This window comes from Danio aesculapii, chromosome 16 (genome assembly GCF_903798145.1).
Source record: "Danio aesculapii chromosome 16, fDanAes4.1, whole genome shotgun sequence".
Classification (NCBI taxonomy): Eukaryota; Metazoa; Chordata; class Actinopteri; order Cypriniformes; family Danionidae; genus Danio; species Danio aesculapii.
In genome coordinates, this window is record NC_079450.1 from 37,200,246 (window position 1) to 37,224,971 (window position 24,726).

General features: G+C 35.9%; 1 protein-coding gene across 1 annotated transcript in view; it reads left to right on the forward strand.

Moving 5' to 3' along the window:
• Nucleotides 1-24,726, forward strand: part of mrpl13 (mitochondrial ribosomal protein L13) — a 42,236-nt gene that overhangs the window by 11,479 nt on the left and 6,031 nt on the right. The window contains exons 5-6 of the mRNA XM_056476169.1: nucleotides 4,341-4,427; nucleotides 7,977-8,098. Of these exons, the coding sequence (XP_056332144.1) occupies nucleotides 4,341-4,427; nucleotides 7,977-8,098 (209 nt within the window). The remainder of the gene's footprint in view (nucleotides 1-4,340; nucleotides 4,428-7,976; nucleotides 8,099-24,726) is intronic.

Sequence of the window (24,726 nt, forward strand, 5' to 3'; positions counted from 1 at the left end):
TTGCTGATTTTTGTGCAACAAAACTAGCATAAGCCTAGTATTTAGTGCGAGTTTTAGTGCTACTTTGCCTTATGGTCAGTACAGTATCAAAAGTGCTTGAAAAAGTTGTAGCAAAGCAACTTATGGCTCATGTAGATAGAAATTCTCTCTTGCATCCAATGCAGTTTGGTTTTAGAAAAAAAACATTCAACTGAGACAGCTTGCTGTTACTTTTTAGAAACAATGAAGACAAATTTAGATAAGGGGGGGAGCAGTCTTTCTTGATTTATGTAAGGCATTTGATACTGTTAACCGTGATATTTTAATTAGCAAATTAAACAATTAAGACCTTTTAAAACAAACACTAAATTGGATAAAATCGTACTTGAATGATCAGAGTCAATGTGTTCAGGTTAACAATTTTAAATCTACCTTTAAGCCAATTTAATTAGGTGTGCCTCAGGGATCTATTTTAGGACCTTTACTTTTTAGTATTTATATAAATGATTTACCAGCTGTACGCATTGATGCTGATTTTTTTAATGTACACTAATGATGTTGTGCTTTACACTTATTGAAAAAACAGAAGTTGCTACTAAATTGCAAATGAAATGCAAAATGGTTGCAAAATTCAAATCTCACGTTAAATGTTGAAAAAAAAAACTGTATCCATGTGTTTCTCAAATAGGTATAAAGTTGGAAATGTTTTTGAAATTTTTATGAATGGGCAAACTATTTAAAACATCACTGAATTCAAATATTTAGGCATCACGTTGGACTCAAACGTTAATTTTAAAACTCATATTCAAAAACTTGCTACCACACTGAGATTCAATCTAAGACATATGAGAGATTCTCTGGCCTATGAGGCCTCTGGTATGTATTTAAATACTATGATTGTTCCACATTTGTTGTACTGTATAACGAGCTGATCTCAGGCATGTCAATCATCTTTAACACCATTGGAATCATTATACAAGAGAGCACTTAAAAATCATGATAAAAAGCCTCGGTTGTACCATCAATGCAATATCTTAAAAAAACAAAGTCTCTTAAGTTTTGATAATATTATTCATTATTCCAATATTTGTTTTGTTTTTGAAGTCTTTCTGCTCTATCTTTAAAAAAAAAAAAAAAATCCAATTTAGAGAAAACATTACGAATGACACGTCATATGGTAAGAGGGGAATGCATTATCCCTAGATGTAAGACTTCTTTTGGTCAATCTTCTTATATTTATGAAGCCACAAATCTATGGAATTCTCTCCCAACAGAAATAATCACATGTACAAAAGATGTTTTTACGCCTGACTAGGAGAGGGTTTTTGTCAAATCAAATTTGTACACACTGAGTGAGATGTTTTTGATTTGTCAGTGTTTTAGTTTATATGCAATTATGCCTGTATGTTTTAAACTGACTTTTTAATTAATTGGATATTATTTAAATTTTTACCTGTCCAGGGACTGCAGGTGGAAAATAGCAATCCTGCTACAACCTGGCAAAATGCATCTTTCCTCTTTGAGGTTAATGTAATTTTTGTGCATTGTCCCTGTTAAATAAATAAATTCACTCATTCATTCATTCATTCAGTAAGAGACTGTATTATCTTCAATACTTGTTGAGCACAATTACAGTTACATCCAAAGATGCTTCTCCTTCATTCACTTTTGGTGAATGTAGCATTAGCCAGGAAGAGTTGATGTCATCAGGCGGTATCAAACGATCATTGGGTGTTTCAACTGCAACACCCTCAACATTGTGTCAGCAGTGGTGGCCACATCACTGCCCATCAACTCCCCCCTGGCTTCCAGCTAAGCTCCTCTCTCCTGCTTCATAACCAGCAAGAAGCTCTCTCTGCTGCCTCTCCTTCCTGCGAACAGTTATTTTTCTCTCTCTCTCTCTCTCTCCATCACCCCAATGGCTGTATCCTCCATACTGACTGGGCGGGGAATCCTCTAAAGCTGACCTCGACTGGGAAGAGCCATGCCTGCCAACCTTTCCCTCTGCAGTCATGCAAGAAGTCCTGGTATTTGGCGCTCTTCCACTCAAATGCCTGCTCACAACCCTCTTCCCATGGGACTGTAAGTTCAATGAGAATGATCTTCTTTGCCTCTTCAGACCACAGTGCTGCATCTGGCCTCAGGGTTGTCTGGACAACCGGGGGGAATTGCAGTCTTTCCCTCAGGTCTACCTTCGTTTCCCATGATTGGGTCTTTTGCAGCAGATTGGTTCTTGTTGTTACTGTGGTTAGTGGCTTTTGATCCGCTCTTACAAACTTGATTGATGGTATTGCTCTCCCGTGTGGTTGGTATTTCTTGTGTCTCTCTTGCTCCAGGGTGTTATCTACTGTCATGAGCACCTTGTTATGGTGCCGCCTGTATCTACCTTGGGCAAGTGCTGTTTTACACCCTGACAAGATGTGTGCCATAGTACCTCTCTCCCCACAAAGCTTGCACAGTGGGTCCTCTCTTAAGCCCCACTTGTGCAAGTTTGTCAGAGTTGGGAGTGTGTCATACACCGATATTAACGTGAATGAGATGCGGAAAGGTTCCAATCTCCACAGATCTCCCCATGTGATGATCTACTTGGGTAGGTCCCACTTGGTCCATGCTCCCTAGGACGCTAGCTCCACTGCCCTTGTCCTTCGTCCTTCCTCCTCCAGGTTCCATACCTCCTCCTGGATCATGGTTCTTCTGTCCTTGGATCTAACCTTACCCAATTGCTGGTTATGGGAAGTTCCAAGACCCTGTCTTACTGTGCATGGCGCCCCCATGATGTCACGTAACTTCAACATACTTTCAGCTTGTGCAATAGATGAGTCAGTTGCCCACTTGGGTCCTGATCTTGTAAGGATACCTGCCTGTCTGACTTGTTCATCCTATGACTCTCTGTAGGTCATTATGACCCTGCACTTTGCTAACCTAAATTCCTCCACCACGGACGACAGAGGATGTTGGAGCTGCCGTGATCTTGTATAAAAATTTGTAACATGCTAAAACAAAACAAAAAAACTCTGAAATCTTACCAATGAACTGCCTTTGTGCTTTGTTTTCTTTGTTCGCTCATTACTACACCCATGCGCAGCGCTAAAGTCCAGCATCTCCACTAGTGCGGTTGACTAACATTTGTTGACACTCTGAACTTAGTAAGAGGGTGCAGGATTAACTAATATTCAAATAGGCTGGTTGCAAACTGCTCACTCATTCCGAAAAGTATAGCAAATTTAGCCAAGCCCATGCAACTTGTTAAAATCAGCCATTAGATAATTAGTAGATCTCCATGCTGTCGTGCCAGAACGGCTCTGTACAGTCAAATGTGCCTTTAAAATCGAAAGTCTAATCATGTCGCATCATAAAGGTAGCGCAAGACTCCACTTAATCTACTGGATATAAAAAGATTTCAGGAGAATTCAGAATGAATCAAAACTTAACATTTTATTTGTCAGGTAACATTGTATTATGCCAATTTCATAATAAAACTATCAGAAAGCCAATTCAGAGATGATACTGTAAAAATACAACATCCATTACTCAAAGATAAATCAAAGAGTTAGAGATGTATACCTGACCAGAGAAGTGCGTCGCAGCATAAGTCTCAGAGATGCTGCAACGGGGTGTCTTGCTACCTTTTTAACATTTAACATTTACCTTAAATACTCAGAACAAACAGCCATATATTCAAGACATTAAAAGCGTCACCGAGACCCTTGCCTGGTGAATTTGAGGAGTTTACCATCTCTAAGGAAGGGGAGCATCTGGCAAAGATCTTATCAAAGCCAAAAAGTAAATCAACATATACCAGTGAAGTATTACAATGAAATTAAGACCATTTTACCAATCACACAGAGACATTTAAAATGATACCAAACATGAATATAGTGCTACAAGATACACCATATTAAAAACTTGGACATTTTATGTAAAAATGTGAATAATTTGCTCTGATCAAAAGGTAAGTTAAGGGTCAAGAAGGGGGGCTTGTGGTGAAAGGAAAAGGGTGAACTTTTTCGCATTCCCCCCATGTATGCATTGTCAACAGTGATTTGAATAGAACAGTTGAACAGTTGGTTTCCTGATCTTCTTCTCATTTTAGAAAGTTTATTGTTTTAGTGCCTGACCATTCTCGTGGTCTTGTGGGAAGTTCCATAGCAGTTATTAGGGTCTGATATTCTGGAGAGATTTAGCCATCTTACACATGTTTTACATATAAAGATGTACAAATAAAACATTTGTTCTTTATTTTGTTTAATGATATTTATGTATGTTTTTATTTTTCTCAACCTCCATGTTTCCTGTAGAGAGAGAAATGGACTTAAACTACGAGAAAATCTTTAGCCTGCTTTTTTATTGTTGTTCCACAGATAATTAAACTTGCTGTTTATGGGATGCTTCCCAGAAACCTCACCAGAAGGACCATGATGCAACGGCTTCACCTCTTCCCAGATGATGTAAGATCTCAGTTGATGCTCTGATTTATGCTTGCTGATGCTCTGTCCAAAGCTTGACATGTTTTGGAAGGAGAAAGATGTCAGTGTGTTTGATGAATGTTTCCGTGGAGGATGCATGTGTCCCATTAACAAGCTACATGATACACTACTACATGATTTGTGCTGCTGCTTGAATAGAAAAATGATACCCTACTGGGCAATTACATCATTTTTAATCCACATTAATACATTTTAAAGATAAATGTTTTTTTTAAAATAGCATATCTGTCTATAGGTTGTTCATCTGTTCAGTTTTTCTATTATTAATTCAGTATATTATTTCTTTTGTTTATCATCTTTTCTACTTATTATTTCTATCCATTCTACTTGTTTTTTCTATCCATCCTATTCATAAATGTATGTCCGCCTATCTATCTATCTATCTATCTATCTATCTATCTATCTATCTATCTATCTATCTATCTATCTATCTATCTATCTATCTATCTATCTATCTATCTATCTATCTATCTATCTATCTATCTATCTATCTATCTATCGTTAATTTGATCATTTCATTATATCTGTCTGTCTGTCTTTGTGTATCTGTCGTTAATTCATGAATCAATATAAGAAGTGTTAATATTATAATTTCAATATATCTATAAATCTAGTGTTAATTTTATAATTGCATTATATGCGTCTTGTTAATTCTATTATTTCATCATATCTACATATATCGTTAATTCTATCATTTCTGTCTATATGTATGTATGTATGTATGTATGTATGTGTGTATGTGTGTATGTGTGTATGTGTGTATGTGTGTATGTATATATGAATATATGTGTATATGTATATATTTATCTGTATATATGTGTGTGTTTCCCCTATCACTATATTAGGAGGGCGCCCCGCCCTCCCAACGGCTTTCCCCGCCCCCCTTGAATTCAAATTAATTGTATTTTATATATAGTGCCAGATTTTTTTTAATAAACAAGCAAAATAGCTGCATGTATTATCCTATTTACACACCTTATTACACGTCTTATTTACGGCATGTGATTTCGGTCTCTGCATGGTCGCGCGATTACAAATTTCTCCTCTCTGAATCTAAATCTACATAGCCACTCTCTGCTGTATGGGAAATAGAGTGCGCGCACCACATCTGACAGGACCGAAGACGCACATGCGCTCCCGCCTGTATATTATGCATAGCCTATAGCAGCTCCAACACAGGTAAATGATGCATGATGGCATGAGCATACCTGCCAACACTCCCGTTTTTCCTGGGAGTCTCTCGTAAATCTGACACATCTCCCGTCGCCCTCCCGTTTTGTTTTTTTCTCTCGGAAAATTGCCGTAATTTTGATAGCGTTCAAATTTTTTAGTAATCTATTTAGTGTCTCATCCAACCTTATGACCTCTCCCGGAAGCTCCGCGAGTCTCCTGCAAATTGATCCCCCATGATCGGCCCAATGATCCCCAAAAATGTGTTAAAATACCCAGAAATCATGGTGACGAGAGTAAATGTGCAAGTTAACAGATCGTGAGAGGCACAGGGATGGTCTAAGCATTACATTTGTCATGTTAAATGAATAGAGCAGTAAAGATAACGCGAGTGCAAATCCCTCTCTCGCTCTCTCTCATTGAGATATATGCTGTCATTAGTTACAAGCAAAATATATGAATGGTCCTGCATGTATTTAAGCCTTTTTACATATAAGAACTAAAAGTTCTATTTTGACAATATTGCAAGTTCACTAAAAGCTGGCTGGAATTAATAGATAAATAAAACTTAATTTATTTTTTTACATGAATATTTACTAATATAACTTCTTGTAATATACTTATTGCAATAAACAGTTTATCGGCCTGTTTCCTTTTAGTGAAAAAGTATTAGATTTATAGGTGTCCATTTTAATTCTTGTGCATCAAACATGAGCTCCAAACTTGTTCTTGATTGAGACATGTTGAATTCTTCTTTCATCATTTGCAATGTTTCCAAAATGCTTTGTAATTTTTCATAACAATGTTTGTGTCTGTGTTATATTATTTTCTGTGGCGGTTCATTCCACTGTGGCAACCCCTGATAAGGGACTAAGCCGTAGTCAAATGAATGGACGGATGAATTATTTTCTGTAAAGCTGCTGGCCATGACACGTTCACACCTAAATGGTTATAAGAGACGTGTTTAAGGTATTATTTGCAGCATCCTTGATTTTTTTTCTCTTAGGTTAGGCAAGATCTTCTCTTAAGGTTCATACTTAGAGGGAAAATGTGCTCAGTGCATTATAAAGCTTGAAGCATCAGAATCGGTGCTTGGTATCAGCCGATCACCATGACAAGTAATCAGTACTCTGTATTGACTGCAAAAATCCTGACCATCTCTAGCAAGGCAAGTTTATTTATATAGCACATTTTATACACAGTGGCAATTTAAAGTGCTTTACATAAACAGGAATAAAAGAAACAATTATAAGAGAAATAAAAACAAATAATAGAAATGGTAAAAAAAACAAAAAAGAAGCTTTGACCCAACTTAGCTGTCAAAGCAGCAATATTCCCCCTGGCTGTACAAGACTGATCTTGGTAAGTAAGTAAATACACCCTTAGGGAAAAGAAGTATACTTTAAGTAAAAGTCAAGTATAAAAGTATACTTTATTTAGTAAGCATACTAATATCAATGTACTTGAAATGTTCTTCCAGAAGCCCTTAAGATACACTGCAGTGACAAAAGCTGCACACTTTGTGGATAAAAAAAGATAAAAAATAAATGTTAATTTTTAGCTTGTACAGTTGTGCAGTTCAAATAATTGTTCAGTTTTTCACTGCTGACATTAAAAGAAATAAATTAGCACCATGACTCCTTGTGTCAGTTTGAACAGCTGCACCGCGCCCCCAATAAATATATATATATATATATATATATATATATATATATATATATATATATATATATATATATATATATATATATATATATATATATATATATATATTATTTGTTTTCTTATTCGTTCATTCTATTGTTGGTTCTAAAATGCTATCAATCACTATCAATCATTTGTTCAGTCTATCATTCTTTCCTTCAATTTACCATTCTATCCTTCAATCATTCGATCCATTTATAATTTATTCTATAAATCATTAGTTCTATGTATTTATAATTTGTCCTATCTATTGTTAGTTGTAACATTAGTTCTATCATTCATTCGGTCTATACGATTCATCCTATTTATCATTTGTTCTAGTTATTGTGAATGTAAATCATTCTATACATATTGTTCTGTATCATATATGCATCGTTTGATATGTTGTTAGTTTTATCTATAATTAGTTCTATTGTACATTCTATATCTGTCTATCATTTGTTCTGTCTGTCTGTCTGTCTGTCTGTCTTGTTTGGTCACATCAAAGTAGTACATTCTCAAAGCCAGATGTGAATTTTCAATAATCATTACTATTTGAAATAGCCAGAGTATATCAGACATAGTCTTGTAGAATCTTTTGTTATGACATTATTTGTGCAAAAATACAGTGTGTTCTCGGTGTGTGTGCCATTTTAGGTCCTTCCTGAGGATATTTTGAAGAACCTTACCGAAGAGCTTCCACAGCCCAGAGAGATTCCTCGTAAACTCAGTGAATACACACAGGAGGAGCGGGACGCTTTCCCCAGGCTGTGGACGCCGTGAGTTTGGCTCACAATCTTTTTTATCCATTGTTTCCGCTGTGTGTTTCTGTGGAGTGTGAATCAGTGTTAGATTTCAAGCATATCTGAGATGTCGTCCATTGCTGATGATCTCCTGAGGCGAGAAGGAGAGAGGCTGGCAGCGAGCTCATAAAAAAACTGATGTTTAATAATCCATCTGTGAAGCTGCACTTTTCAGGATGGCTGCTCTGCTGCTCCCCACAGCGCAGACATCCAATCAGATTTATGAGTGCTGAGTCGCAGCCAATCGCACGCCGCCTGTGAGGTCACAGTGGGGAAACTTTTGATTGCACACTAATGTTTCACTACTAATAAGAAAATAGACTGGCAGTATGTTTCGTTAGGCTAGGCTTTTGTCAATTTCATTTTATACATATACTTTTTGTATATCGTTCTCTGAATAAGGGAGGTTAAAGTGTCTTATTATTGGCTCTAATATTAATTATCATATTATAAAAGAACATTATTAAAATGTAGAGGTTGGTTCAAACAAAAATGAATATTCTGCCATCATACCCTCATGTTGTTTCATATCAATATATTCATTCATCTTTGGAACACACATTAATATATTCCTAATAAAACCTAAGTTATATCTGTGCCTTCTTTGAAAGTCTATTGACCCAAAACTCTGCTGCTTCAAAAAATATTGAACTGTTTATTTCAGATGTTCTGAGGGACATGATCATTTTATAGGATTTCTTTTTTTTTTTTTTTTTTTTTTTGTATCATGCAAACATATTTGAGCTTTCAGTAACAACCTTGAATCTCAAAAATGTTAACTATGTATCAAAGTTGCCTCAAATGTGTATGTGTATTTATGTATCTATTTAATATTTATAATGGTCAATTCAAACAAAATGGCAATAAATATAATACAGTCTTAATAATCAACTTTTAATTATTAGTTTGTGATATTGCTTTTTTACTATAAGGTTGCATTTACACTGCATGGTTTAAGTGACTCAATTCAGATTTTTTTCTCAAATGTGTCATAGATATGGCCCATGTACGTGTATGCAGAAAAATATCACATGAATTCCGATTTACTCTAATCAGACTCAGACCTTGTTCATGTGTGGAAATTTATCCGATATGAATCGGATCAGTGTCTGCAGTGTAAGCAGGTAGATCGGATTTTCACCTGTCAATGCGAGTCACACATCATTAAAAACTGTTGCGTATGATGTCAACTCTGACACTTTCATTTCGGAACAGACTTCAGCACAGTCCCAAACCTAAAATCACATACACGAGGACTAAAAAAAGCTAAAAAGGAGATATAAATCATGCCATGGACATTAGGATTAAGATGCCTACTGGTTTAAAAAGGCCTAGATTAAAACAAGATGGCAAAATGAGAACTTTTCTGTCATACACTAATAGTAAAACAACTTGTCAAAAAGAATTTTAAAAAATTAAACCCTGTGAACAGATTAAATACAGGAATGGAGAAAAGAGGGCTTTTTTATTATCAGCTGTCAGTCAGCGCCCACTCTTTTTTTTGTTTTTGTTTTTTTTCTGTGTCATTGCACCTTTGCCGTTGCTGTGTAAACGCAGACAATTAGATACAAGTCCCTTTGAAAAGATGAAGTAAGCTGGTCATCAAAAAAATCGAATACAGTCACAAAATCAGAGTTGACCATCAAGATCTGCAGTGTAAATGCAGCCTAAATCTCTTGGAGAGAATGAGAAACCTCTTGACATCAAATGCATTAAATTAACAGGGGAAAAGTGTATTATTAAACTTTACTATGCATGTACATGGTCTAAAAAAAAACACTCAAACAATAAAATAACACAATCAAAACCTAAAATATCTAACTCCACAAAATAATTCACATATTTACATAAGGATTATGATGCATATCTAGATGAATATTATGGTTGGTTCATATTTTTAATAATCCTGTCACACAATTAATCATGATTAATGGCATCCAACATAAAAGTTCGTATTTACAAAATATATTTGCATGTACTGTATATTGATATACACATTAATTTATATTTATATACAAAGTACTATATTGTTATTCATCATTCATTCATTTTCTTTTTGGATTAGTCCCTTTATTAATCTGGGGTCGCCACAGCGGGATGAACCGCCAACTTATCAAGCATATGTTTTACACAGCGGATGCCCTTCCAGCTGCAACCCAACAATGGGAAACACCCATACACTCTTGCTTTCACACACATACACTATATATTATATTCACATGGACTGTGGGGGAAACTGGAGCACCCGGAGGAAACCCACGCGAACATGGGGAGAACATGCAAACTCCACACAGAAATGCCAACTGACCCAGCCGGGACTCGAACCAGCAACCTTCTTGCTGTGAGGCGATTGTGCTACCCACTGCGCCACCATGATTATACAAAATGTAAATATACACTTAATAATATATGCATATGTATAATACACAGTTGAAGTCAGAATTATTAGCCCCTTTTTGAATTTTGTTTTTTTTTTCTTTTTAAAAATATTTCACAAATGATGTTCAACAGAGCAAGGAAATTTTCACAGTATGTCTGATAATATTTTTTCTTCTGGAGAAAGTCTTATTTGTTTTATTTCGGCTAGAATAAAGGCAGTTATAAATTTTTTAAACACAATTTTAAGTGCGTAGAGTACTGAAGTTTGCCCAGCTTGCTTGCGGTTTTTAAAGAAACTACATTGGTGCGTAAATCTTGTCAGTGCTATTATTCAAAAAGGTAATGATTCGCACTCATCAAGTGATTGCTTCGTTCCGTTTTTATTTTTTAATTTTTAATTTATTTCTTTACATTCCTCGTGTGATTTAAAAACACAAGCGTTTCGCTTCCTTCACAGTGAGGAAGGCATTGTGCCGAAACATTTGTGTTTTTAAGTCACCCGAGGAATGTAAAAAGAAAAACGGTACGAAGCAGTCACTTGATGAGTGCAAATCATTACCTTTTTGAATAAACCCAATTTTAAGGACAAAATATTAGCCCCTTTAAGCTATATATTTTTTCAAAAGTCTACAGAACACATCATCATTATACAATAACTTACCTAATTACCCTAACCTGCCTAGTAACCTAATTAACATAGTTAAGGTTTTAAATGTCACTTTAAGCTGTATAGAAGTGTCTTGAAAAATATCTAGTCAAATATTATTTACTGTCATCATGGCAAAGATAAAATAAATCAGTTATTAGAAATGAGTTATTAAAACTATTATGTTTAGAAATGTGTTGAAAAAAAATCTGCTCTCCGTTAAACAGAAATTGAGGAAAAAAATAAACGGGGCTAATAATTCAGGGGGGCTAATAATTCTAACCTCAACTGTGTTTGTAAATGTATTTATATTTTATATACAGAATGTTTGTTTAATTATGCATAGATGTATAAAATATACACCGTAAACACGTTGTTATTATGTAATTACAAACATTATCTTGGATGTGATTAATTGTTTGACAGCACTAATTTAATTCTTTTAACTAAGCAATTTGTTTTTAAGATTAAGCTTGCATTTCCCCTGTACATAAACTTAAAATAATCAAATAAATTCATTGGTCAAGTGCTTTGCAATGACACACACTGTATGCCACCTGAGATGTATATTCTGCCTAGTTTGGCAGCATCCATGAGATCCTCCAAGATGTTTTATATCACTTGAGATTGTCGCTGCTGCTGTACTGCTGTTTAACACATCATAAACTCTTTACATCTGTGCAGATTGTCCCTCAACTATAGTCAATAAACTTTCCCATCCTGAGTGTTTCATTGGCACAGCACATCTTCCCTAGTGCACATTAGTCCTGGACTTTTAATGCAAAAGTTTTACCAGAATTTATGAGCAAAAGAAAAAGAACACTTCACTGCATCCTTCTTATTCTTTTTTTAAACCCGGGTTTGCATTTGTTTCTCAAACAATTACGTATGACCGATTTTCTTTTTGTGGCCTTTGTTTAACCTCTGTGTTTAATGTGCAGTTGACTGATGATATTATTTTTTATCATGTAACCGTGGTCAGATGAATCCCAGGGTTTGAAATGAAATAGCTGCTGTTGAAGATATTGAGATTTGGAAAGTGCCATCTCACTGTGGGAGGTATAAAAAGATGATAAGAGTCTGAATCAAACAGTAAAGGTGTGTTGTGGCCCGCGGCTGCTGTGAGGAGCTTTCAACTCTCGCTTCTGCTCAGGAGATTTAGACTGATATTCTCCAGGTTTGGGATTACTTCAGTGTTAAATCACTGAACGCTGAAAGGCAAGTGACGGTACACTCTTTCACTGTCAGATTTAAAGCTAAGCAATGTTACAGAATATCCAAGACTGTTCGGTGGGGCAAAAGATGTATACTGGAAATGTATATTGTAGTTTTGCTTAGTAAAGCCTCTGATGTACTCACAGCTAAATTCTTGTTTTGTTGATTAAAAAAAAAAAAGAAAATATGCTGAAGAGAAATATACTGTTGGAAATCCTGACACTGCCAAACTCTTGAGAATGATGTTTAGATATGCAAATTTGACATTTTATAAAAATATTGAACATTTTAAATGTCATTTATCACTCATGGAGGGGGACTAAACTGCTGTTGCTGTTAGACATGCCAATATTCAATAATCCAATATGACGTTATAATGAATATGCTTGATTTGGTTATCATGGATACGTCAAACATTTTTATAATTTAATCAAATATCCAATAAAGCTATTCACAAACTTTATTTGGGACGCACGATGGTACAGTGGGTAGCACAATCACCTCACAGCAAGAAGGTTGCTGGTCCGAGCCCCGGAATGGTCAGTTGGCATTTCTGTGTGGAGTAGGCATGTTCTCCCCGTGTTCACGTGGGTTTCCTCCGGGTGCTCCGGTTTCCCCCACAAGTCCAAAGACATGTGGTATAGATGAATTGGGTCGGCTAAATTGTCCGTAGTGTATGTGTGTGAATTAGTGTGTATGGGTGTTTCCCAGTGATGGGTTGCAGCTGAAAGGGTGTCTGCTGCGGACAAGTGTTGGATAAGTTGGCGGTTCATTCCACTGTTGCGACCCCTGATTAATAAAGGGACTAAGCAGAAAAGAAAATGAATGAATGATGTCAAACATTAATTTATTTATTTTGTTAACCTTTTTTGCAGCCTAGGTCAATATTGTGATGGTACCGTATATTGTGATAGATTTCCATCAATTATTCACAAGAAAATCTTATACCACTGTAAGCCTGCAACAATGATTTGTTCGTTTGTCATCCTCTGAGAAAATGGTTGCTGGTAACCTAGTTACGAGAAACGCGAGGGGTGCGTGAGCGCAAAGTCCATTCTAAATAGTCAAGGAATCCCCGAACACGCGATTTTCACTTCAGGTCAGAATAACAACACATGCGTAAATGAGTGCCGTATAGCAAGAGTGAGGAGATTGTAAATAAAAAAGGGCATAAGGATGTTGCCAGAGTGGATATTTGGTTTTTTTTCTTGCGCATCCCAGCCACTAGCCCCCCATCTGAAAGATTGTTTGGCATAGAGGTAATATAGTCAATCAACTTCACAATTTGTAATGTTGCATTGGGTATTTGAGTAATGATGGTCGGTTCCTTTACTTGAAAGCTCAGATTTGATTATCATAATTTGTGTTGTTTTCACGTTTGCTGTATAATTATTATTCACACCTTACAGGTTTTTCTTTGATTGGTCAGTATTTACGCTTTACCATTGCCATATATTTATAAAATACCATATGTTTTGTTTAAATATTTTTGGTTTTTACTATTAAAACTATTTGCCTTAGTAATGTTGGTAAATTCAAATAAAGTGGATAAAATAAAAAAAAAAATCCTAATATTCCTAAATGTTTAGGATAATAATTATCGATATCGAATGAAATGAAACATGATATTGTTATCATTTTTTTTTTTTTTTTGCAATATCGCCCAGCCCTACTTTGGATTCATTTATTCAGAAATATATTCTAAAATTTGTCACATTTGTGTTTTCAGAGTGTCACTGGGCATTCATTATTCTTGTTCGTCACTGAGAGCAATCTTACCATGTACAGTTTTTCTGGAATCTACTGGTGATTTATCTATCTTAAGTGATTTAAATGACATTGCATATACGGTAATTTATATTGGGTATATGGAATTGCTGTATTTATCTTGTCATCTATCATTTATTACACAACTCTGGCGTCACAAATAGTATAAAAATCCACTTTAAATCAAATGTAAATTCATTATATGACACAATTAGATAATATGACACAATTAGATATATAGATATAGATAGATATTTAAATTCTAAAGTAGCTGTATAAGGTCCATCTTCAAAGATATATATACATTCACATGAACAGAAATGTAAATGTGTTACACGTTGAAAGGTGTGTGTGTGTATAAAGCAGTGGAAAAAAATCATTCATTTTATTTCATTATTTATTTATTTATTTATTTATTATTATACAAATATAATAAAAAGAAACACCGTGTAAAGCAACACAATGTTTTTTTTAAACTATATTTGTATTATACACTTGAATCATTACTCCCTGAAAATTAGCCATTTAGCCTCAACATAGTGATGAGGTGGAGTCATCATCACTTATGAGCTAGTAAGTGGAAGCAGTAACAAGTTTTATAGTTGAAAGGCCAAAAGATTAAGTATAGAAAATTAAGTTGTAGCATTTGGAAACCCTGAAAAAATTAGATTAAAAAAAATGTATCAAGTATGTGTGTGCGTGAATAGATTTATACATATGAACGACGTCCTACATCTTAAAATATGGATATATTTTCCTACAAAAGACAAAGCTGCCACTTATTATTATATATAAGTTACAGAAAAATGTGAGGGGTGCAAAAAGAGAGAGAAAAACACAAAATCTCTATGTGAAATTCGAACTTGCTCTGCTGTGCGCTCCATTGTTCCTTAATGATGCACTGTCCACTACGCCGCGCTCTGAATCATCTGTGTAATGATACGCAGTGGTTTATGAGCAAGGAACTGTACAAAAGTGTATAAAACGGTTCAGTGCAAGGCATACTGTACAGATGGTCCTACACGCTATTGCCACTTTGTACAGTTGCCTAAAATGCCCTGACGCGAATACAAAGAGCTGCACTGAATGACAGACCCGCAGTTTGTCACGTTTGATTTCAAAAGGTTTGTTAAATACATTAACGATTCTTTTGAAAAATGACAACGTTCATTCAAATATACATCTGGTTATGAAAAGAACTATGCACTTATAACCCTCTTACAACGAAAAAACTTTTACATCTGTGCTTCTATGTCCATAAATATTCTCATCAAAAGAGTACGCAATGCTCAGTAAACTCTCTGAAATAGACAAACTCTGGAACATAGCAGTTTACTCCCTGAAGATCTGCTCCGGAGATGCTATGGCTGCTTAACATACCCCAGAAGTTACCTCTGATTTTAGAACCAAAGGTGAGGTTATCTACTTACTCTCAAACTTAGCCAGGTATGTCACATAACCTGCTTTCTGGAATACCCCCCTGATCATTGCAACATACAGTAAATGTCAATATTGACTCAAATCCATACAAAATAAATCCAGTAAATACATAGATTTTTAAGTGATCCTTTTTTCCCCCTTTGCTGTTTATGTAAACCAGAATGATGCATATGCACATTTCCTGAATTACTTGCATAATTGTGTAAGTCGTCCATCAAAAAGGGTCAGTCATAGTTTCCATGTCATTAATCCCACATTGTGTGTCTTGTTGTTCTGGCTCCAGTCCTTGCGGTTGTTATTTGAGGTTCTAGAACTGAAGTAACAGTGGTGGTTCTTTATGCAAGTGTGAGATCTCTGTGTGACGTCCAGAGAGTTCATATTCCTCTCAGACAAGCGTTGAGGCAACCAACTGTGTCTCTTTATACCACTATGCTTGGTTTTGTTTGTTGTCTCCATTGTATTATTTTTACGCCAGCCGGTCCCTCCTGAGGGGCCACATGGAGCGTGTAATTAAAACATATCGGCGGGAAGGAGACGACAATGTGATAATGAGACAGCCAGATCTCCTGTAATTAAATTGGAGTAAAGCTACATGGTGTTTGTTTGGTAACATTCGATTGGCTGATAAGTTGGTGAGTCAAAACACCTTCCTGCTCAGTCTGTTCGCAGCTGCTGTAATATGAAACGAAAAAGGTTGTAAATTTGACTTGCTTCAGCATTAATAGGACATTAACCGGGCAGCAGTTTGATGTGTCCCAAGGCTCAAAGATTTTGAGAGGCATTGCTTTTTTCTTAATGTGGCTGAGCTTCAGCTCTCCTCGTGTGTGCCAACAGAACTTAACCTTACTTCACCCTTCATGCTGCTCTTTCTCTCTCTGAATGCAGTTACTTATGATTACAGACAGTGTTGAGTGTGATTATAGCGTGTTACTAGAGATGGGAGGTAACTAAGTACAAATGCTTCAATACTGTACTTAAGTAGATTTTTCTGGTATCAGTACTTTACTCCACTATTTATTTTTTGACATCTTTTTACTTTTACTTCTTACGTTTTTGAAAACACGGTCGTTACTTTCGTTTTCATGTGTTTGGTGGTGCGATCTATATTATTTCCAGCCTGATCTCATGAGGAAACGTAAGTATTTTACGTTTTGTCAGTTTAGTGGCTAATTCGTAAGAGTTTAGTCGTACGAAATTATACGATTTTAAAAAGGAGGCGTGGCACCTAACCCCACCCCTAAACCCAACCGTCATTGGGGGATGAGCAAATCGTACTAAATTGTATGAATTAGATTGTATGCGAATTATACGAATTAGCCACTAAATCAAAAAGTTATGAATTGCTGTGAGATTGTGTTGATTATTTCTTGTTATTGTGCAATTTGACTGCCTTTTTGATGCAATCAATCTATTTTTTTGTCATTGGGTGCCTGTGTGCGGCAGTGCACAGCTTTTTAACCAAGGCATGTCAAGCACCTTAGGGTATGTAGGCTAGTTTATGAAGATTACAATGAGAAAGGGAAGGATGACTACCGATGAGACCGAGGGAGTCTGCGAATTTAACATGACTGTTGTCTTGTTTTACACAGTAATAGGACACATTTTGCTCGATCGGATCACAGGTAAACAAGAGAGAAAAATCTGCTTTTTAAATGCTTACAGTTTGAGTCTTTTGTCCACTTCCCATCATACCGCATGGAGTTTCTCTGGTCTTTCAATCTAATACCGTGAAAAAAAAAAGTGCTTTTTTTGTAAAGATTTGTACAATTTAGTACTAAAACAAACAAATCCTTTATGAACACTTAATGCATTGTGATTTTTTCCACCAAAGCAGAATGAACCGCCAATTATTCCAGCATATGTTTTACACATTGGAAGCCCTTCCAACCACAACCCAGTACTGGGAAACACCCATACACTCTCACATTCTCATAAGCACTTATACACTACAGCCAATTTAGTTTATCTATTCACCCAAACTGCATGTCTTTGGACTGTTGGGGAAATTAGATACTTTTTACTTAAGTAAATTACTGAGGCTGTACTTCTTTACAAAAGTTTTGTGAGTACTTCAACATTTACAAGAGTAGTTTTAAACATGAGTATCTGTACTTTACTTGAGTAAAGGATGTGTGTACTTTTGCCATCTCTGCAAGTTACTGTAATTAAATGGTTTTTCTTTCTCTGGAAAAGTAAAGTAAGGGATTACTTTTATATTTTTAGATCATTTAATTACACTTTTAATGTAGTTGCCTTAAGTACTACGTGAATTCAACAGTTTTGTATAAATCACGTTTCGTTACTGGAGCACAGTAAAAAAAATTTGCTGAATAATTCTGTTTTTCAACCAAAGAACATTTATCGTTCACTTTTATCAGGCAAAGTTTATTCGTATAGCACAGTTCATACATGATGGTAACTCAAAGTGTTACCACTGTTGGGCACATTCCTTTAAAGGAGTAAGTAGTTACTAACTCTCACAAATAGTAACTGAGGCCCCGTTTACACTGATATGTTTTAGTTTTAAAACGCATAAGTTTTGCTATGGTTACACCTTAAGTCCACACTACCCCGTTTTCAAGCCCCGGAAATGGAGCGTTTCGGAACACTGAAGAGGCTGATTTGATTTTAAAATACTCCAATGCTAATGCTAGACATCTGCAAATGGAGATGAAAAAAGTCCTTGTAAGTTCAGACTTCACAAGTTTGATATGGAAAACAAACTCCCGACGACACGTCTGGTAAATCTTCAAAGGGAACAGTGTACTTTATAACCTCATGCGCATCACTCTGGCTACACTGTTTTACTATGATAACAATAAAATGAAAACATAATATGAACTGCCTATTTTCATTTTGATATTAACTTAACAGACATCAAATATTTTGAGGCATCGCTACATATTTATATAACCGTTATCTTTACTGTATGCATATTTATAACAAAATAGAGCCTATAACATATCTGCCTCCTTTCATTTTCATTGAAAAACACGAAACACACCCCGTCTCTTTTGCTGAATATCAGGCTATAACATAGGCTACAATAAGTTTATACAATATAGGAAATAAAGACAAGCAATCAGTCAAATGTATGGAATCACATGGTCACATAAATTGCCAAAACACGTTAACTGAGAACAAGTAATAGGTTCAAAAGACAGAAGAGTCGTTAGATAGAGACATATCACATTTAACAACTTTAATGACATCAACATCCAGCGGTAGATCCTTGATGAACTGTCCGACGTGTGCTGGTCTTACCTGGGGAGGTATGCTCAAAGCACCCGCTGACTGCCTGGAGCTCAGATGTGCACATACGCTGCAACGCATACCAGTGTGTGTTTGTGGTCACGTGATGTGCGTTTTCAGCGGTATAGTGTGGACGGAGAGCAGTTCAGAAATGGTAGATGAAACACTAGCGTGCATGTGGATCGTTTTCATTCTAAAATGCTATTTTAAAACTAAAACGTATTAGTGTAAACTGTGTTCAATAATTATAAAAGTAGCTAATTACCAGGGAAAGTAACTATTGCATTACTTAAAAGTCTTAATTTGGCAAATGACTATGAAATAAATATAAAACATTGTACCCTAATCTACACTATTTTAATGTTGTTGTGGGACAATATGAGAGACGACAGCAGCATGTCCTCAACTATATATCTAGATATTATTTTGTTTACGTCTGCCTGAGTAATAAGTGTTTGCGGTGGAGAAAAATTACGTTTTATTTTCTTTGACGTTGTGGCTTTGTCTCCTCCTTTGGTAGCACAGCTCACGTTATCACCTGAGTAGCCACTAATTTTGTGGCGGCATGTGGCAATGTGAGGTGCTTCATTAGTTTAGAATTATATTTATTTATGAAATTCACAAATTAATAATATTTGTCAATTTAAGAAGCTTTTATTTGTCGACAATTGCACTTGCTTAAGAAACGATATACGTTTGGGCCAGTATGTGGTATGTATGAAATAGTGTCATTACTTTGAAAACCTTTGTGTTTCTTTCATATATTGTTTAAATTGTGTTCATTTTTAAAAACAAAACTAAAATGTCATTTTAAAAGACCAACTTCTGAGTTTAATTTCTGTTGTCTATGCATTGAGATCTTTATGGATTCATATTCAGTCAAGTAATTCAGTAACTTGAGTTACTTTTCCAACAAAGTAATTAGAAAAGTAATTTACATACATGTGTAATTATTTACTTTTATTTTTTTGTAGTAATTTACCAAACACTTTTTGACACTGTCTTTAAAATGGCAATGCTGTGTTGGATACAGTTTAGAAAATGCTGCAAAAATAAAATTCAAATCTGTATGAACTTATCATTTTCTGTCCGCAACAGCGGCTCTTCATTTCCACAACTGAAGTGCAGACCTAAGATTGCCTAAAACTTTCACACTGTTCTTTTAAAGCACCAGTATTTCCTTCAGCGCTTGTTTTCATTCTCTTGTAATGGAGATGCTCTAATGAGAAACTTGGCTCCCAGCATGCAATCGGCTTTTAGGTCTATAGAGTTCAGTCAACAGTGAGAGGAAAATAATGAAAGCTTCCATTATGCTTGCGCTCTCGGAAATGATTTAACTTCTGAATCATTAGATGGCATGGGAACGGCTAGATTACATTAATTACAAGCACTCGTACAATAAGTTCAGCAGAAAACTGAAGTTTTTAATTGATTATTGATTTAGACTGACCGCGGTCAATGACTGCCTGGACTGAACCTTTACACTCAAGGCAAACCTGACTAGTTCATATTCTTCATCTGGAGTTGACTAAAGCGATAGCATTCTTATAGAGACGGAAAGCCTGCAGTTTCCTGAAGTCTCACTCGCTGACATTTACAGTCTGTTTATTAACTGGATTCTTGTTTGAATCACAATCTCCAGATTTGCTGAATTGGTTGCTTTATCACAAATGTGCTGTTTTGTATGTGCGCTGGTGCCTTCACTGCTCAAACGTGAGCCTGATATCACACAGATCTTTATGTTCCTCTGATGGTGTTTGCCTTGTATTATTCAGATATCTTGAAGAGAAACCTGTACATATTAAAGATTAAATATTCTCAGACATAAGATGCACAGTACACTGTAAGTAAAAAACATTTTAATGTAAATTGAATTTATTAAAATTATATTTAATAAAGTTTCTTTTTTTACTTAATTTCAGATGCATTTCAACCAGTTTTTTGCAGTTTCTTTATGATTTAATAGCAATATTTATTTATTTTTTTATATTCTATTGTACACAAGTGTTTGTGTAAATCTAAATAGTGGCTATTGGAGTATGTTTTATAATTAAATATTGTGCCATTTGAATTTCAGTATTTCTGTTTCACTAAAACAAATGAAAGAATATTTTGTTCTGGTAGGTTAAATTTTAAGGGAATCATTTTTATATAAAGACAGAAAACTCATTTCCGGCCAGTCGTTTATACTACCACAGTGTTATGGAGGACTGTAATGCATGGGAAATAATGGGCAGGTCAAAAGTGATATCATCACATTGGTATAATCTGTGATAATAAAAAGCATGTCTATAAGCATTTGCAAGTACTTGAAAACCAAACATCAGCAAACATACAAAGTGACAGTCAGGGTTGCCAGATTTTGAAACAAAACTTGCCCAATGACCAATCAAAACTAGTCCAAAAATATGTATACGATAAGACGTGAATTATGAGAATGGTATCGTAAATCGTATCGAATCGGTAGTCAGGTGAATCGTTACATCCCTATTAATTAATGCAATATGTCAAAACTTTAGCTCACGAACTAAAAAAAACCACAGCAGTTGGCTAAAAGTAGCCTAATCCCATGGAAAACCCACAGACCTGGCAACCCTGGTCACTGTGCCACGGACAACTACTGGTCTGACATGAAATAAACTGCAGTTTATTCTTGTAGATCTCTGTAAACAGATCATTATGACAATGTTGATGTATGTGCATGAATTTTTTCAAAACAAAGTACAAGCTTTCCTTTTAAATGCATCATCATCATCATCATCATGTAAAAAAATCTTTAAATAAATTTGTTGTAATGTATTCTTTCTAGTTCATGTAATTTTAGTTTTAATGAAAATAACAGCACCTTTTTTAGATTTCTTGTATAATTATATTTTGATTTTAATTTGTGTTTGTTTGTTTTATCATTTTAATATAAGTATGTAATTTCCAAATCCTGGCAAGCTATTATTTATACTTAGAGTTACAGTCAGTACGTATGAATAAAAGGCCTCAAGTACTGCCTAAATTTAGACACTTTTTTTGTTCATGATGATTGAACTCTACAATAGCCTAAAGTGTGATGGCCATGGAAATATCAGCAGTGATCAGATGGTGTCCTGAGGCACAGAGAAGGTGACACTGCTGTCCTGATGATGGATGTGTCTCTGACAGAAACCCTTAATGTGGGTCAGTGTCATTACTCTGCAGGCCCCCGGGCCCCCTGATCCCCCTTGGTCACTCTGTGGTTCTGTTTCTGACTGGACAGCAACAGGGTGTGAATTTTTAACCTTGAGATGAGTTTTCCTCACTGCCAGATGACATGCATGTGACATCATTATACACATACACATCATACACACTTTTGTTAAATAATAAAAAATAATAATAATCATTTGAAAGTTGTCTCATGCATGTCAAGGCTACTTTTATTAAAAATATAGTAAAAAGTGTATTATTTTAAAATGTTAAGTGAATTTTAAATGTATTGTTTTAAAATACAGTGCATCCAGAAAGTATTCATAGCGCTTAACTTTTTTTTGTTACAGCCTTATTCCAAAATGGATAAGATTAATTTATTTCCTCAAAACTCTACACACAAACCCCATAATGACAATGTGAACAAAAAGATCTTTTGAAATTGCAAATTTATTACAAATAAAAAACCTGAAAAATCACATGTACATAAGTATTCACAGCCTTTGCCGTGAAGCTCTAAATTGAGCTCAGGTACATTCTGTTTCCACTGATCATTCTTGAGATGTTTCAGCAGCTTAATTGGAGTTCACCTGTGGTAAATTCAGTTGATTGGACAGGATTTGAAAAAGCAAACACCTGTCTTTATAAAGTCCCAGGGTTGACAGTGCATGTCAAAGCACAAACCAAGCATGAAGACAAAGGAATTGTCTGTAGACCTCAGAGACAGGATTGTTTCAAGGCACAAGGCTGGGGAATGTTACAGAAAAAATTCTGCTGCTCTGAAAGTTCCAATGAGCACAGTGGCCTCCATCATCCGTAAGTGGAATATGTTTGGAACCACCAGGACTCTTCCTTGAGCTGGCCGGCCAACTAAGCTGAGTGATCAGGGGAGAAGGGCCTTAGTCAGGGAGGTGATCAATAACACCCGATGGTCACCCTGTCTGAGCTCCAGCGTTCTTCTGTGGAGAGGGGAGAACCTTACAGAAGGACAACCATCTGTGCAGCAATCCACCAATAAGGCCTGTATGGTAGAGTGGCCAGACGGAAGCCACTCCCGGCCTGGAATTTGCCAAAAGGCATCTGAAGGACTCTCAGACCATAAGAAACAAAATCCTCTGGTCTGAAGAGGCTAAAATTGAACTCTTTGGAGTGAATGCCAGGTGTTACGTTTGGAGAAAACCAGGCACCGCTCATCACCAGGCTAATCCCATCCCTACAGTGAACCATTGTGGTGGCAGCATCATGCTGTGGGGATGTTTTGCAGCAACAGGAACAGGAAGACTAGTCAGGATAGAGGGAAAGATGAATGCAGCAACGTACAGAGACATCCTGAATGAAAACCTGCTTCAGAGTGCTCTTGACCTCAGACTGGGGCGACAGTTCATCTTCCAGCAGGACAATGACCCAAAGCACACCGCAAATATATCAATGGAGTGGCTGCACAACTTCTCGGTGAATGTCCTTGAGTGGCCCAGCCAGACCCTAAATTGAACATCTCTGGAGAGATCTGAAAACGGCTGTACACCGTCGCTTCCCATCCAACCTGATAGAGCTTGAGAGGTACGGCAAAGAGGAAAGAGCAAAAATTCGCAAAGACAGAAGTGCCAAGCTTGTGGCATTATATTCAAAAAGATTTGAGGCTGTAATTGCTGCCAAATGTGCATCAACAAAGTATTAAGCAAAGGCATGTGATTTTTCAGATTTTTTTTATTTGTAATAAATTTGCAACAATTTAAAAATATAATTTTTCACATTGTCATTATGGGGTGTTGTGTGTAGAGTTTTGAGGAAATAATTGAATTTAATCCATTTTGGATTAAGGCTGTAACAAATAAAAAAAACATGTGGAAAAAGTGAAGTGCTATGAATACTTTCCGGATGCACTGTATTTGAAAATGTTATTTATAACTTGAATTGTCATACTCCAATCCTCAGTAAGCATGTGCAATATAGGGATGCAATGATTAACCGATTTCACTAATAACTGCGCTTTTAATTCCTCATGGTTAATTAATCATAAAAGCTTCTCAACACAGTGTTTCTGCGCGGAACAAAACTGCTGCAACTAAACAAAGTGATGCCAACTGTGCACTAGTTTAAAGTTCTGAGCTTGTACACCGAGGCTAATTTGCACACAAACCTATAACGGTATCCTATGGTTGAGGCTTTTAACTAAGAACCATTCACATACTGCATCTTTTGCATGTGCAAGTTCGTTATTTCCAATCTAGGCGTGTGACTGGTGTGCGCATGTTGGGAGCGACGCACAAGGTACAACGTACTCACGCTTACCAGGCGCACCTAGTTAAAAAAAAAATGGCACAGCTTCATACTTTGTATGGAATATACACATTTCTACTCCAGAGAGGAAAAAAACAAACAAAATAAAAATAGCAAGCAATTTTGTAATTTTGTTGATCAAAAGTGCCTTTCAGACAGATGTTCAGCAGCCTTTGACTACATTTGTTCTCTTTAAAGGGGTGGTCCATTACAATGTATTATTTTAAACTTTAGTTGATGTGTAATATAGCTGTATGAACATAAAAAACATCTCTGAATGTAATGCGCTTAAAGTTCAATGCTAAGGGAGACATTGGCTTTTACAAAGTTAGCTTAGCGACATTTGGGGACAACAAAAAAATACATCTGGGCTAGTGAGATCATAAGGGCTTCCGGTTACGCGCATTCACCACACACCTTGAACAGTGAAGGGGTGTGGCCAGAGGCC